Source organism: Poecilia reticulata, linkage group LG18 (genome assembly GCF_000633615.1).
Source record: "Poecilia reticulata strain Guanapo linkage group LG18, Guppy_female_1.0+MT, whole genome shotgun sequence".
Classification (NCBI taxonomy): domain Eukaryota; kingdom Metazoa; phylum Chordata; class Actinopteri; order Cyprinodontiformes; family Poeciliidae; genus Poecilia; species Poecilia reticulata.
In genome coordinates, this window is record NC_024348.1 from 18,716,053 (window position 1) to 18,732,634 (window position 16,582).

General features: G+C 38.1%; 2 protein-coding genes across 9 annotated transcripts in view; both read right to left on the reverse strand.

Moving 5' to 3' along the window:
* Positions 1–4,782, reverse strand: part of mark2b (MAP/microtubule affinity-regulating kinase 2b) — a 63,040-nt gene extending 58,258 nt beyond the window's left edge. For 5 of the 8 annotated variants that reach the window (XM_017310522.1, XM_017310524.1, XM_017310523.1 and 2 more), the window contains exon 1: positions 3,529–4,435. In XM_017310522.1, the coding sequence (XP_017166011.1) occupies positions 3,529–3,579 (51 nt within the window). In that variant the 5' untranslated portion in view covers positions 3,580–4,435. The other 3 variants (XM_017310520.1, XM_017310521.1, XM_017310525.1) reach the window with 3 other exon arrangements.
* A 4,720-nt stretch (positions 4,783–9,502) lies between these two features.
* Positions 9,503–16,106, reverse strand: krcp (kelch repeat-containing protein). Its single transcript, XM_008435935.2, has 13 exons — positions 15,887–16,106; positions 15,544–15,705; positions 15,159–15,240; positions 15,016–15,063; positions 14,382–14,607; positions 14,156–14,233; positions 13,443–13,574; positions 13,167–13,354; positions 11,777–11,973; positions 11,593–11,687; positions 11,444–11,498; positions 11,215–11,312; positions 9,503–9,988 (listed from the first exon to the last, which is right to left on the reverse strand). The coding sequence occupies exons 1-13, from the start codon at positions 15,946–15,948 to the stop codon at positions 9,768–9,770; spliced, it is 1,644 nt and encodes a 547-aa protein (XP_008434157.1). The 5' UTR covers positions 15,949–16,106; the 3' UTR covers positions 9,503–9,767.
* Between the last annotated feature and the right edge of the window lie 476 nt (positions 16,107–16,582).

The following is a 16,582-nucleotide window of genomic DNA, read 5'->3' on the forward strand; positions in this document are numbered from 1 at the left end:
ACACTAATGCTGCAACAAAAAAATTATGCTAAAAAAAAAAAAATGTAGTGACCAGTAACCCTAAATAATGTTTAACAATACAATTTACTGGATTTACCAATAGAGCACATTGAAGTAGTATTAATCTATAAAATGCCAAAACAATACAAGGTTCAGTTTGAATATACAGCTGTCAGAAACAAGTTAAGGAAATGTATCGTAATGTTTAAAAATTAAACCGAAAAGATTTAGCTACCGTTATTGAATATAAGCAATAAAAGAATAAGATAAACATCTTCCCAAGTATGTTCCAAAGGTTTATTGAGACTTTAAAAGTATTTCTCACTTGATTCAAGATATACGACGGTTTTTAAAACCCCCAAAATCTTACGTAAGGCTTATATGTTGATTAAAATGATTTTGTGGAAAGGCAGAGAAAATGTTATGGAAATGCAGCTAACTTTCAAAGAGAGTTTTGATTTAATATACTTAAAAGATTGATTGAAATGACTAACAACACATTGTTGTTTTTAAACAATTTGCAAGATGTTATCTGAAAGATCTTTAGATTTACATGCAATGCAACATTATCTTTCATAAACATGTTTTTTTAAATGAAATAAAATGAGTGTTTTTTTAAAAAGCTTTTTACAAAAAACAGCAGTAAAATATTAGATTTTTTTTTCAAAACATTTTTCAGTTCATAAATCAATTGATACAAACAGGTTGGAGCTTTAATTCACCTAAAAAGTGTAAATCTTTTGGTAGATTATTGGTATTGATGTGCTTCCCAACGCTTTAGGAATATAAACTTGAACAAATGTGTTTCCTACCATCACATCACATCCTCTCTGAAACAATACAGCTCAATCGTTTTTAAGCTAGCCGCTCTATTCTGGCTTCGTGCCCCGACAGCGACGCAGCCAAATACGGAGGTGCGTATCTCTCAGAGTGCGTGCGGTTGTACCCTCACCTACATGTGGTCAACATGCTTTTCCTTTTACAGAACACCGGAGGTAATGATCTGTGCTGTTTAATGTGCCAACACACTCTGGTTGACTCATGGAGTGAGATCAGGGTATCAACAGATAACGTCTGACAGCGGCCTGGTTTTTTTTTTTTTTTTTACACTGAGCAAAAACCTCAGGTGTCCGTCACCAAGAAGCCTTCCTATTGGCTGATAAGAGCCCACACACCTGAGCTCTGCTTTTCAGTAGAAAATCAACAAGATTCGTGTTATTTCCTTCTACCAGAAGTGGTAAATATATTAAAATTTCCACAAAAATAAAGTTCACTGTAATCTCTCAGCAGATGTTTTTAAAGTCCTTCACAGTTCAATTAATAACCGTAAAACCATGAAACGTCTCAATCAATGTGATTTCTTTATATAATGCCCACTCACAATAAATGACAACTCAAAGTATTTTAGGTGCACAGCTTAACAGACCTTTATTCTTCCAACAAAACAATTTGTTTCCCATTGTTCAAATCCTTTGCAAAGCACCAAGTGATTATTCCAGTGTATTTAGGAACCTCTTAGCTTAAGAAGAGATAATGGAGCATTGTTTGACATCACATGGTGATGTGTATTGCTGCAGTGTTTATAATCACTTCCTGCACCTGTATAAGCCATGAAATGACGGTTGTGCCTCTCCCCAACCTCAAGGCGTCACTTGAAATCCAACACGACAAAACCTTTTGGTAGATTTTAAACAGAACTGAGTATGTGCAGTAGATAGGAACTGAAGTTTAATTGGAAGTTTGTGTTTGCACAAAGCTTCTTCCTATTGTTAATGATCCACCATCACAACAAACAAGTGCTTCCTGCTGGGAAATATTTAGTTTTCCTGAGTCAACACAGCCCTGTGGAAACAATACGCGAACTGATTTCTTCAGTGTGAAGCTACTTCACTGACGTATTGCCGTTTTGAATGGCAAATGAGAGCGTCTGTGTATCTAAAAGGCAATGTTCTGGCCTTTATTTCCCCTCTACAAGAACGCACGTTTCACCAAATTCAAATTATTGTTTCCGCACTAAGACGTGCCCCACATAGGAGCCACAAAAGATTAAAGATAACAATTCAAAACATAAGCTAATGTGGGCAACGAATACCACATCTGCTCCAGAAGAAACATGATCCTTTTAGCATTTCTTATTGCTACCTATTTATTTGCTGCTAGTTTGATACACAAGAAGAAAAACACAAAAAGAACACCATCCACTAAATCTACATGCAGTTCTAAAGCGCTAATTATGTAAAAATATTGAACCTTTGTTCTTTGTAGAGTCATATTGGCTGGTTCATTATTCGGGTTTTCTGCTACGCTAGCCAGCTAGCATCCAGTCAGGGTGTAACTAACGTCAATGCCTCAGTAGGAGTGACGAACGGCACTCCTTTAGCTTTCACACCGTGACTGTTTGTGTTTTTTTGAGTCCACAAATGCTTCCAGACCGATGAGCCCTTCTGTGAATGACAAGAGACGCTTTGTAGCTTCCTTTCAGCCAGAAGACACGCAGTGCTCAGCAACATGTATCTGCTTGGTATCTTATTAAACTAATATAGTTGTTGCCAAACATTTATGGTCAGAAAGATGGCGACTGTGTGAAGGTACATATTTTCGTGCCGCTATTACGCCTAAATTTCTCCACTGCGGGACAATAAAGACTATTTCTATTCTTGTTTTTCTTAAAATGAAAGAAAGGGTCAGTATTGCAGCTTGGTAATATCTAAATTCAGTAAAAACATAGTTGGAAACTAAAAGCGATGCAATCATTGCATTAATGAAGGCATCGCGGTGCAAGGGTTGCAGTTGTATACCGGATCAACGATCTTTAAAAACCCTGACGATTTCGATTTTGGTCAATAATTCCTTTTTTGTCGAAAAAGTCGCTAAATGTAGCAACAAAGTTACTAAAGGGAACAGCAGATGATTTTTAGACCTTTGCAAAAGGTAATGTAGCATCAGTAGACGTCATCGCTCTACCAAATTTAAGGAAATCGGTTGATTTATCGGGTCACCTCTACTTATAACGCAAGTTATCAAGTTGTTTTAAATAAAGGGAATTTTATTATCAATAATGTATGTTCATTCAAGGTTATTCCAGTCAATGTTAAGTCAAACGGCTTTGGTTTTAGCATTAACATTTGGGGCATAAATTGCCCCAAACTCTAATGTTATTTCTTACAACACCAATTTTATTCACCCTTTCAAATGGATTCTTTGACTAATTTTTGCCAACATGCCTATGCTATGCGTTTCTGGTCATTTGCAATGACAAGTACATTAACAATCACGTTAAATTGTCTATGTTCCAACAGAGACAATTCCAGGTTGAGGTGGCAGAAAGTCAAAAAAGACAGACCTGCCTGGAAACACAGACTAAACAGATACCTAAATTTGCTCTGCCCTACTGCAAGGAGTGGGAAATCCAGCCTAATTGCGTAGGCACGCTGGTGAATCACTGTTGTGTGGCAAACGACAACAAAGGCAGAGCAAAAGGACTGAGAAATCAGTCATTTATGACACTATTCGGGAGAGTCGTCTTACCTGTCCTGTTGAAATCTCAATGACTTGCCCCTGTGAGGGCCTTGTTGACATTTCGGGAGAAAACCGTTAAGAAAGGCCGATCGATCAGCGTCTGTTGATCATTTAAAACCCCTTGTAGCCAATGGTGGAGGGAAACTTCCAACAGATGTCCCCCGTTGAATCAACAAGTTGAATCCCACATCAGCGGCTAGTTAGGAGAGTTAGCCTGCGAGCTAGCGTCTAGCTTGTAGCTGCTGCGCGTCCCATGTTTGTCAACGGACAACAACCGTGCGAAAAAGCTTGTGTTTCCCCCCCTCAGCTTTGCTGTTTGGCTTTAAAAGCATTCAGGTCCAAATAAGCATTTATAAATGGGAAGCAGAGGAGTTCGCAGAATGGGTACGGTTTCTGGGACAGCTAGCGTGTTGTGCTAGCTTGGGAGGAAAACGTTGAGCAACGGTTGAGCTAAATGGGGACAAGGCAACTTAATTCTTCATGAAAAATTTTGTTTTCCTCCAAAGCTAACTCCACAATTCTCCTCGACGGCGTTTCAGCGATCCTCTTGTGCCAACAGATGTTTCCTTTAAGCTTCGAGATCAGGTCCGACGTCCGAGGTCCAAAAACTTTCAGGCCAAAAGTTATTCCCGACTCTGACAGGACAAAGTCAAAATATTCCACTCAGAAGATCCCTGGAAGGAGACAGGAAAGGTAAAACTTTGTAAAATAGAGACATTGCAGGTGAGAAACTCCGAAAAGAGTCTGTTGCGTTGGCTAACAGTTAGCCAAAATCGCTATTTCAACGTCTCTTTCAAGGCAAGGCTTAGCTAGTTAGCTTCTATCACCCAGCGACAGACCGCAGTGGCGCTGACTGCCAAAAGGGCGACCCGCAAAAAAAAAAAAAAAAAAAAAAAAAAAAAAAAACTCCCAAATCCACGCAAATTACCGGCGATTTCTTTCTCGCGTTGCGTGATTGGAATAAGGTCGCTCACCGAGTGCTGCACTGCAGTGTGGCGATATAGCAGCAGCAGCTCGTCCTGTCGGTGCGCCGACTGAAGGAGGAGGAATCATCAAGTTGTTGAATCCATTATAGGGCAAAGTGGGGCTTTCTTCTTTAGGAGGTGTGTGTGTGTTACGGGCGGCAGGAGGAGGGGGGGTAGAAAGGCGAGGAGCTGCGCCCCGAATGCGGTCTATCCTGCCCTGATACCGGAACAAGCCAATAACAGCAACATGGCTGCTTGCACCACGACTAAGAGGGAGGGAGTTATGTGTTCGGCTTTGCTCGATTTTTTCCGAATTTTCACTGCTGAGCGACTGACCGCCCGGAGATGGGAATTCCGACTACTATCCGGGATCCGACTCAGACGCCTTATCTCAATTCAAAAATACTTTATTGGTTCCAAAGGGAAGTTAATGTTGTTGTAACTCATGCTATCCAAGATTCGTCAAGGAATCGATGCTGATGGTTATGAGGAGAAATGGTGTCATGTAGCAGTCTGTATTACAACATATCTGAGGAAGCTTCTGACTGAAGACACTGTTTTTGTACAATGGTCTCGTGAAGAGGATGCTCAGGGTTGTTGATAATTTTCATGATTTTATGTGCTATCATCTTCAGATTTTCCAGAACAGAACTATCCTTCTTAATCACGTTGTTGAGCCTTTTATGTCACTTACTTATGCTGCTACCCCTCAACAAATGATGGTAGAGGATCTAAGCTTCCTCAAGAAGTGCAGTCTGCTCTGCCCCTTCACTGTTTAAAAAAAAAAACGGTATATATTTACATTTCAATTTTTGTATAAAAAAAATCAAAGACCCACTAACTTATCGTAATCTTTCAGTTATCAGATTCTGATAAAAACATGAGTTGGTCGTGGTTTGTTCATGTTTTGGTGATTGATTTTGGATCAGATCTACATGAAAACAGACAATAATAAAAGTGAACTTTTGAATTGTATTTACTCCAGCTCTATGGACTCATTTACCTCTCAAACATGCTCCACTGAGTTGGTCTGTCTTTTTTCTTTACCTTTTAAATAAAGAAGATGATGAAACCTTAATAGATTTTACTGTTTGTATTTAATCATGCTTTTACCTTTATTCTCCATATCTGGTACATTATTAACTTTTATGGATAAAGCGTGAAGCTTATTGGTAATATTTAGCTGATTTAAATCTATAACACAAATAAACTCTACATGATTGAGGAGACAAACAGTCATATTTAATATAAAAAACATATTGTAATGTTCAGAAATAATTATATATGTGCAGTGCAGCAAATATTAGTTCTTGTGCTGGAAATGAATGTGCTCTTTATATTGAAAAGGGGGGAAATGTTTTTCCCTCCCATAATTCACGAAAAGGATTTGGCAGAATGCGCTGGCTCGGTCACAAGCAGCACATTTGTTTGACCGCGATTCCTTCATGTTGGAAAACAGCAGGTGCTGGTACAGATGTCCTCAGACGAGTGCATTAGACTTTTAAAAGCTGTTCGAGATAGGAAAAAATAATTTACCTTTATTCTTATTGTGAGAAACAATTTAAATAAATACAATATTTGCAAAATCTATGCATTATAGACAGCTATAATTAATATAATTGTCTTTATTATTCTGCTTACTGTTCTTTATTATGGTGATTCAAGAAGTATGCTTATGAAACATGAATTATTAAAAACAACCATACGGTTAAAATGGGCTCTAACATTGTCAGAGTCTATTTTATGCTACTAAAATTAGCCCATTTAAACTGAAGTGTAGACATAATTGATTATGTTAGAAAACATATCTATTTTGTTTCCTGAGAAAATTATTTAATAAGGACATATGCATTTTTTTACAGTAACTGTAAAAAATATATAATTTTTTTGCAACTAACGCAAATTGATTATTAAACAAACTTAAAGTAATTGTTTTTACAACTGTACTGGCAAATTTCTAACTGTATTTCATAAAGTAGAAATATTCAGTTAGGGTTCTTCTGTAATATTTAATCCCTGTTTTCTTTCATCTTTTGCACATTTAGTTTTCCCCAATTTAGAAAAAGACATAGGTAATGTTTACGTTTGCAAATTATACACCAATGTGACAGATGTAAAACGTTTTGTGGAGCATTGCAGCTTTTCCACTGGACTATCTATCGCTAATGAACTGAGTTATCGAGGTACACAGTAAAAATACTTCAGTTTGATGAGACCAAAACTGCACAGCATGGAGAGAAGCACTCACTTTCTATGCACCACAAATATGGAACAAGTTTACAGAAAAATATGCAACAGCCAAAACACTCAGTTCCTTTAAATCAGGGTGACCTGGTTGTCTTTGATTAAAAACAACTAAGACATTGATTAATATATTTGATGTATATTTTATGATTATTCTTGACGATTTGCATGAATGTAATGTTTATTGCTTGTTTCATAATTTTGTTTTACTGTATTTTATGATGCAAAGCATTCTGACCTTCTCACATGTCTGTTGACGTTCTGCTGTAGCTTTAGTTGAATGCAGAGTTTCATATTTCACAAAAACTGGCATCACACATTATGTGTCATTAATAGATAAAAAATTTTCACTGTGACTATTACCTGCTCATTTTGAAACTTCTTCCTGAGTGACAACAATATTAGAAACTACTGAAAATCGTCACAATAATTACCTACCTAAATGGTTGGATCATGGCAAAAAGCCAAGATTCTTGGAAGCTTAAATTGACACTTTTCCTACTAGCTACTGTAGCATCTACTGTAATGCTAATGCTAGCTTGTAAGCATGAACACAAAACATATTTATTCCATTATAAAATAAGTCCATTGTGTATATTAATATTGCTGTTGCTCTAGCTTATGACAAAGTTTAATATTTCACAAATCACGGCAGCTTATGACTCATTGCTGGTGAAACTTTACTTTCGTAGTAGTTTTGCTAATATAAAAACTGCAGCCTGAGAAATCCTAATATATAAAAACTGCTGAATACAATCTGAGTAAAATAGTTGTCTGAATTGTTTCCATCAAACAAAACAAAATAAATTAATAAACAATCTCAACACAGTTGACATAATGATATTTTTAAAGAAGCCTGTAAGGCAAGGATGTTTAAGTGTGTTGTGTCATTCCTTTACACCGAAGTTCAAAGTCCTTCACAGATAATAAAGGAACAAAGGTAACCTAACTGCAACAAATTTACAACTAAGAGATGATAAAATGCAATGATAAAATAGTCGTTGTGCTTCATGGGGAAGTTGCAGTAAACTAATGTTATCAGTGACTTACACTTATTAATGATACTGAATTATTGTTTCCAATCAATAGACACGGGGGTTGTTAATTCATTGTTGCGCATTTTGACACTTTCTAGCTCCAATTCAGTCAAATTATGGGCTCTCTGCTCTAAAAATAATTTGTACATGTAAATACCCTCTGTTGTTTCCATGTGTGATTGTGAAATGCAGACTGCAGCCTCAGATATTTTCAAGTTACTAAGCAACAACAGTAGGTTGCCTTGCATAATGTGGTCTCCCCCATGAAAAGAAAACGAAAAAGGATGCATGATCTGTCAGCTGGGAGATCTGCAGAGTCGCAAATAGTCACACAATAAGAGGATGTAACAGGCAGAAAATAAAAGACGAATCCAGGAAATGAAGGGCTCTGAGAGACTGGTTCAAAACGACTGGGAGGGAATCCAACTGGCAGGATTTCCCGATGAATCAAGGGGAAAAATCACCTTCCACATGTGGTGGAAGGATACTCTACAATAGGTGCGCCATTAAAGTACTCTATAACAATCGTATTATAACATAAAACCATGTATATCTTTTTAGAAAGACGTAACAATTTGTTAGCACAGTTTTAAAGTGGATGTCAATCGTTTGTGGAGGAGGAAAAAGTGACAAATATCGACATCTGCAGGCTGTTGGAATATTACAACTTATACTATCTATGTAGTATATTTTCAGTGTCAGTTTAGGTTGCCAAATAATCCATCCATTAAACATCATATGTATTTGGTAATATTTTCCATCAAACCTGCCAAGCCACACACATGATCAGGTATTTGATATCTTATCAGCGTTTCCAGTTTTTTGAGTTTCTGTAAACTCAGCGGACTGGTAATCATCAAAAGGAGATTTATCATAATTCTCTCTAATACAGTTTCAAATGTGATTTATAGGCAGCAGAGCATAGTGAATCCAGCTGTTAGGACCTGATAATAAACAAAGCGTGGAGGGAATCAGTGAGAAATGTCATGCACAGTCTGTGAGGAAGAGATAATCTTAATTTGACTTTTACTGACATTAACAGAACAGTGTTGGTGACAAATTTAAATTAAAAAAACTGAAATCTGATGTAAAAATTAAGGTTGTATTTACATATTTTTAGAACCAGTTAAAGGCAAGATTATTTATATCACCCAAGTAAAAAAAAAAAGAGGGTATCATCTGAAATTTCTCACATTACAACCACAAACTTCAATGTATTTCACTGGGATTCTCTGTGGTATGCATCACTTTGCGTCAGCCTAACTATTAGGTGAACGACAAGTGTGACTTTCTAAATGTTGGTCAAACAGAAATCTGAAAAGTGTGGCATGCATTTGTACATAGCCACCTTGTGCACTGCTAATCAATGTTATTTTGCCACTCCTCTTTAAATCTGTGCGACAGAAAGCCGGGGAAAGAGATAATGCCTTACCTAAAAAACAAAAGAGGAATGAAATATTTTTAAACACTAAAATGATAGCTGAATAGAATCTTGTTGTAAATATTTCTGATAACCAGGTGATGCAGATTTAGATTAGCCTCTCAAAGTTGACCCACTGAATGAAGATTTATGAAAAACAAAAATGAAAGGCATAGAAAGAACAAATTTAACAGAGAAACATTTATTAAGTATAAATAGAAGCTAAGAGAGGAGTATCTAAACAATATATAAAGTAGTTTAAATACAAACCCTGAAATTGCTGAAAGGATGGCTTATAACACAATAAAAAGACAAGAAAATAAAGTAAATTTCCCCCAGGATAAGTTTTAAACATATATACAAAATATTTTCTCAATACACATTTAAAAGCCTAATAAATGATTACGATTTTTACAAAATAAGCAGTAGTTTGACTCTTAATGCAGTTTTGTTTATACATAAGAGAACACACATGAAAAAGAAAAATCTCTCCACTAAACTCAAAATATACACTTCAACAGCAGATACCTCGACTTTAATCATAGAGCCGGATGTAGCGGGTGGAGCTAAAAGGCTAGCTCTTTACGCCGCGGCTAGCAGGTCCTCGACGGAAACGCTCGTCACGTCGGAGAAAAACGTTCCCTCGTTGTCTCCGCCTCCGAACACCAGCAGAGTTCTTCCGGAGGAGACCGAGGAGTCCTTGGAGTAACCATGGTGATCAGGCGTTTCCATGGTGACGATGGAATGCCCCGCCCTCGGCATGGAGAGCTGAGCTAGCTTCAGCTCGGTCCAACTGTTTGTGTCTGAAAGGTGAGAACCACACATCAGAACAGTGACGAAAGAACCCTCAAAATGTTTCTTTTATTTACTTATTTTTAAATAAACTAGGAGCCAGGCTACTATAAGGTATTAGGGCTATTTAAGATAGAAAAAAAAGAGAGTAAATGTCCACCGCAAAACTCACAAAGACATTTCTGAGCTCCAAAAGTAAAAAATATGCTAGAAAAAAAACCCCTCAAATTTTGAGATTAATCTCAGAAATTTTCTAGGAAAAACAAGTTTCAAAAGTAAATTATTTTTTTCTAGGAAGGTTTTTCTGGAAACGCTTATTGAAACTCTAAAATTCTTTTGTTTCTAGAAAATTTCTGAGCTCAATAAAAAAACAAACGTGTATATATATATTTATTTTATTTTATTTTCTGTCTGGCACATTTTAGACTTTTCAAATTCTGAAATGTCCGAGTTTTTCCTATAAAATCCCCGGGGCGTAATCTCAACATAATCTTTTGGAGGAAATTTACTCGTCCTTTTTTCTTTTCTACCTGCAATGACAAATAGCAATGGCTCTGCTTCCGGTCTGCATGTCGAGTTCCTTCTGAACAACAGCTGGGATTTTAAAATTATTATTATTTTTTTGGTCTGGTCATTCATACGACTAATTAAACCCGACCACAATGCATCTGATTAGGGCTAAACAATTAATTTGGTTAATCATGATTAATCAATTACTGAAATCATCATCAACTAATTTAGTAATTGATTAATTGTTAACTAGAGTATACAGACTGACAAATCAACATATTCAGAGCTTTAATTAAGCCAAAGTTGTACAAAATAAGCCAAAGTTGTACAAAATAAGTACACATTTTGCATTTAGAATAAAAAACCAACAACCTCTGTCTAAAGATGTCTTTTAGCCAAAACGTCTCAAGTCGCATAGTTTTAGCTTCACTTGTTCAAATTCACTAAAGGAATGCTGTGTTATTGCATTTTAGGCAATAATATGCTTATTTTATTTAAGAAAAAATTTATTCTGTCATTATTTTCATCCTTTAATTTATATCTAGTATTGTATAAAAAGACTTAAATGGTAAAATGAAAAGGAAGTAGAATGTCCTGATTTTTGATCGTCAGAATAATCGCTGAAAATAATAGTTAGTTGTAGACCTACATATGATTGAAAGCCTAGCTAGAGCTTCATATTCATCTATTTCAGTCCAGTAACTGTATCTTTTAATCTGCTTCTCACCTATATCGAAAATGAAGGTGTCACTGAGGGCGTTGTTTCCGTTGTAGCCGCCGTGGATCAGGAATTTGGTTTCTGAGAGAACTGCACTGCCATGCCAGCTGCAACAGACACAGACGTTCATCTTCTTCATTTAAAATCCTCCAAAAACTTTTTTTTTCTGTGTGTTTTTTAAACTATTCCAACAAAAATAACAGGAATGAGATTTCAAATGCAACTTTTGTGTGTGTACCTTCGAGGAGATGGAGCTTTTCCTGATGTTTTCACAACAGAGAACTCCATTAGACCTTAAATTAAAAAATAAAATAAAATGCAGAATATTAGCTTGGTCTATATATATTCACACCCAGTGAGATCTGGCTCTGGTGCCGTGAGCCTCACCGAGGTCCAGCATGTACATGTCATTGTAGCAGACGGGAGTGTCCCATCCCCCAAACACATAGATGTACCGTTCCTGCATCACACAGGCCGAGTGGCTGGAAGGAAACAAAACACAGAAGCAGCTAAAGAGTCGAGTTTGAGCATAAAACGTGTTTGAACGAATGTTTGGATCGAGTTCTGGTACCCGGAACGGGGGGAGGGCTTATCTCCGGTGACGATGGGCTGGTACCAGATGGAGAGGTGGGGGTCGAAGATGTATAAAGAGTCGCTGCAGCCGTCGGGCTCCGGGCTGGGCCGAGGGAACACACCGCCCAGAACGAACAGCTCGCCCCGGAACATGCTGCAGCTGTGGTAGGCTAGAGGGGGAACCTTTCCCTGGGCCTGGTAGAAACACAAGATCCCAGTGAAACCTGGGAGTACTGATGGACTCTGACCTGAACCTTCAGAGCCACATGAAGACAGTTACAAAGTCGGCCTTCTATCAGCTGGAGAACATCTCCAGGGTTAGAGGACTGATGTCTCAGTGAGATCTAGAGAAACTCATCCATGCGTTTATCTTTAGTCTCATTGATTACTGCAACAGTGTCTAAAACAGTGTACTGGATCAGCTGGAGGTGATGCAGAACGCTGCTGCTGGTGTTCTGACTAAAACTAGGAAGTTAGAGCACATCACCCAGTTCTACAGTCCTTCCACTGGCTCCTTAGAGAATAGACTTTAAAATACTGCTGTTAATTTATAAATCACCACAACACATTAAAGATCTGCTGTTGATGTATCAACCTTCCAGACCCCTCAGGTCTTCTGGTTCTGCTCTGAAGAACCAGAACCAAACATGGAGAAGCAGCATTCAGCTTCTATGCACCACAAATCTGGAACAAACTTCCAGAAAACTGGAAAACAGCTGAAACACTGACTTCTTTTAAATCTAAACTAAAAACCCAGCTGTTTAGAGTTCATTTTTAAACATAATCAATGAAACATTAATCAGCAATCTGATGTGTGGCGATGGCAAAATGTAATGATTCAACTGTTGACTCAGTGGCACGACTTTGTATGTTTCTTTTTTTATGATGTAAAGCACTTTGAAATGCCCTGTTGTGAAATGTGCGATGCCAATAAGCAATAAATCAATTAATCGCATGATGAATTAAAACCAGCTCAATCTCTCTTACTACCAAAAACTAGATGACAAAAGTCTTCAGTCTGGTGGTTTGGTTTCAGCTAAGCTTGAGACTTCGGTTTCCATTTTATTTGTTGTTTCTGTTAAGAACTTTCAATGACTTTATACAGAAATCAAGAACTTTCCAAACCTTGAAAGCACTTACTTGAGACTCAAGTATTTTCAGCTGGTCATTAACTTTCCCTGAATAAAAACCTCCAATTAAATTCACCTGTGTGGAATCTAATGCCACTACATCCATTGTGGAGCTTGGTGGTGGCAGCGTAATGATGTGGGCACGCCACACTTCTCAGACATTTTGAACAGACATTTAAAAATGTAAATTTGTGGCTGTGAGAAAACGTAGAAGTGTTAAAGTGGTCTGAATACTTTTTGTGCGTCTGCTTTACTCGCCTCCACCATGGTCCACCTCCAGCTCTGAGTGTCCAGGATGTGGACGTCGTTGAACCACTTCTTGTTCTTGGAGCCTCCGAACACAAAGATCCTTTTGGAGTCGGGGTCAAAGATGGCAGAGTGGCCGATTCGGGCCTCGGGGGTGGGGCCTTCCGCCAGAGTCTCCGCAGCCACCCAGGACAAATCCTCTGTTGCGTGGAGAGACAGTTTTAATACCCGTCGAAAGCATTCAGACTCAAAGAGGCGTTTCCAAACGCAGGGCAGCATGGAGCGAACCTGTGCAGAGTTTCCACATCGGGTCTTTGCAGAACTGCATCCTGGCTCCCTGACCGCCAATTAAAATGGCCGTCTGAGAGTCGATGGGGCACAAAGTTTGACCCCAGCGTCCCGACGGGCTGACCAGAGAGGCTGTGGGTGGAGGAGAAACTCATAATGAAGTGCCACATACAGAGTTAGGTAGTAACTAGTTACATTTACTCAATTACATTTACTTGAGTAATTTTTTTTAAAATTACTTTTAGGATTATTTCTACTACGCTGTATTTTTTACTTTTACTCGAGTAATTTTATTATAAAGAATTGTAAAATTTCTGGATTCTCTAAATGAAGAACAAACATGTTTTAACCAAAAATTCACCAGACTCAGACACACACCTGCGGTTTCTGTTAAAGCTTCATAAGTTTTACATTGAAGGAAAATTATTTGGAGACATTTTCTTTTGCCCGATTGTTATTTATTTGCTATTTCACCTGAATATGTCATTATCTACAATGAGAGCTATAATTCTAAAAAGTTTAAAACACCTGGAGCTGGAACTAACTCACAGCTAATGCTCATTGTTATGTGTGGTGGAGGCTCTGTGATGCTGTGGGTCTGTTTCTCTTTCAAAGGAACCATGTTAAAGTATGAAATACCAGATTTTACATAGAAATCTGCTGGTCTCAGGATTCGCTTGTGTACATCTCATATGTTGTGTAAATAAACGTACATGTCTGTGTGGGAGTCTTGGCCTGCCGACTCTTCGTCCTGGCTGCGTTCTGAGGCGTCGTCGCTCCTGCTTCATTAGCTGGAAAAGGCGACAAAGAGAAGCAGAAAGGAGAGAAAAGCCCAGCTTTACACCTTCTTGACACACTTAATGACTGTGTTTTACTGTACTCTGCTAAAACTCTTCCTCCCAGATGTAAATTAAGGTGAGAAAACTCTTCCTTCCTCACCTGCTGCCTTCACCTTGGAGGCGTCTTCTCCGTTACCAAACAGTTTCTGGCTTTTGACTTGACCTTTGCCTTTTCGGACAGGCGTCACCTTCTCCCCAACTCCATTTGGGCAAATGTTTTCTTCTCCTCTCGCCTTTGACATCCTGTCGCCACCGTCTTCCTCAGCCGATCGCTCTCTCTTTCTCTTGCCGCTGAGCTCTCGGTCTGCGAGGGGAGCCGTCGGATTCTGATGCGACAGTGTTTATGAGACAAACTAAACATGACCGCCAGGAAAGTAAAGAGTGCACATACCTGCGTTAAAATACCATATTTTTAAACATTTTTTCCCAACTTCCATAAAAGTTGAGTTGAAAAAAAAATAGAAAACTGGAAGACTTGAGATAACATTTTATTGACAACAACACATAGATAGCAGAATTAAGATCTGAACTGAATTAAAAAAAAAGAAAAATTGCACAAAATGAGATAATTTCAGGTTTGGTACTTGCTTCAGGTTTCAAATTGTTTGAGGCATTCCTTCTGGAGTTTTTAGTTCATATTGAAAAATATAGCAAGGCATACATAAACCACCAAAAAGCTGGTTTATGCATCGATTTTAAGCTGATCTGCTCCGAGTGAATGATAAATAAACTACCTTTGGTGTGTATTCATTCACAGCTATCAGCTCTGGTTGTGAGTTTGTCTGAAAAGAAATAAAAACAAAAGTTTGGTTAATCTGTTTCTGATTAAAGACATCCTCCCTCTCTTAATGTTTGTGAAAGATTAAATGTGCTTTACCAGGTTTCCTCCCTCCAGAGAAACATTCAGTGTGACGCCGTCTGTCCAGGTTTCTTCTTCCCACTGCTCCCATGACAGACACCTAAATACATGATTTTAATAACAAAACAGGGAAGGAATAACACAAAACATGTGTCATTCTTGTCCAGGACATACAAACAATACATTTAAAAAGCTCTTAAATCTCTAACATGCAGAAAAGCTGAAGGCTTTAAACTGATATAAGCTGATGTTGTGACATTGGTCCATATCACAAATACTTTATATGTGTATCAATTTCGGACTTTTAAGGGTTTAAAAAAAATTATGTAGTAAAATCAAAACTACCAATAAAAACATACGTTTCATTTCTTAATCACTGAGCAAATGTACAAAGTGTGCATACTTGTTATAAGGGGTCAGTTTTCCAATCGTGATGGGAATCTGATCAGCGTCGTTAAGCTCCGCGTTGACGCAGATCCTTTCCCCCCACGGTCCGCTGCTGAACAGCACCACCTGGCGGACAGACGGTGGAACCGCAGCAGACACTCTCCACGACCCCTCCGCTCTAACAAAAAGACAAGTCAAATAAATGCAAAAACTGAGCTTTTGTTTCCCAACAAAACAGAGACCAGATTTATGTTTTCCCATCAAAAAAAGAAAATTTTCTGTACGGTACAAATAAAGAGCAATAAAACCCCACAGTAACAGCAAGCTGTTAAATAACTCCCGTGAAAGATCTATCCTACCTCAACAGCCTTTGAGGCGGCCCATTTACCCCAAAAATAGCATAAACTCCGAACTCATCCATCTTGAAATCCTCCCTTAATTCGTTTTTAACTTTAGCACGATTTAAAATGTTAAAACGCAATGTTGTTTTGGCTTCTCCCGCCTGCTGTGTGTACAGCTTCTAAATTCCGCGCTATTTCCAGCCAAATGCAAGTGTTGCGCTTGGTTTGTTGTTAACCGTATCCTTCCAGGAGGCGGCGGCGGTGCCAAACCCTATGTCAGCGAGTGATCCGCCCACCGCCACGTATCCTTATACTTATATCGAGCTCACTCCGGGTTGAGATCCACACCCTGCTTCCGCGACCACGGGATATGTTCAAAAACATTACGAATCTATATTTATTACAGATTGCAGCTATTTTCAAAGTAGCAAATGAGACTGTAAGGAATGATCCTGTTTAATTAAAAAGATTAAATTTAAATAGTTTGCAAATTAAACTACTCTCCACCGAGTATGAAAGAATAACTGTTGCCGTAATACAAACCTGTGGGAGTTTTAAGTTATTTTAAAGAAACATGTTCAATCGCTTTCCCCCAACAGTGACTATATGATATCTCGATTTGCCTTATTGTGTTATTTTACAGAATATCAGCGAGTGTGATGCAAAAATAAATGTAATTCACAATGTAACTCATGTTAGGGCTGCAAATTATAA

Bases quoted from the DNA above. Each gene is read 5' to 3' on its own strand.
- krcp (XM_008435935.2), bottom strand. From the start codon at position 15,948: ATGGATGAGTTCGGAGTTTATGCTATTTTTGGGGTAAATGGGCCGCCT. The intron at 13,575-14,155 runs GTACGTTTATTT...CTCCACCCACAG, and splicing joins CAAGACTCCCACACAGACAT to CCTCTCTGGTCAGCCCGTCG. The intron at 11,974-13,166 runs GCGAGTAAAGCA...TGTTTCTACCAG, and splicing joins GGAGGTGGACCATGGTGGAG to GCCCAGGGAAAGGTTCCCCC.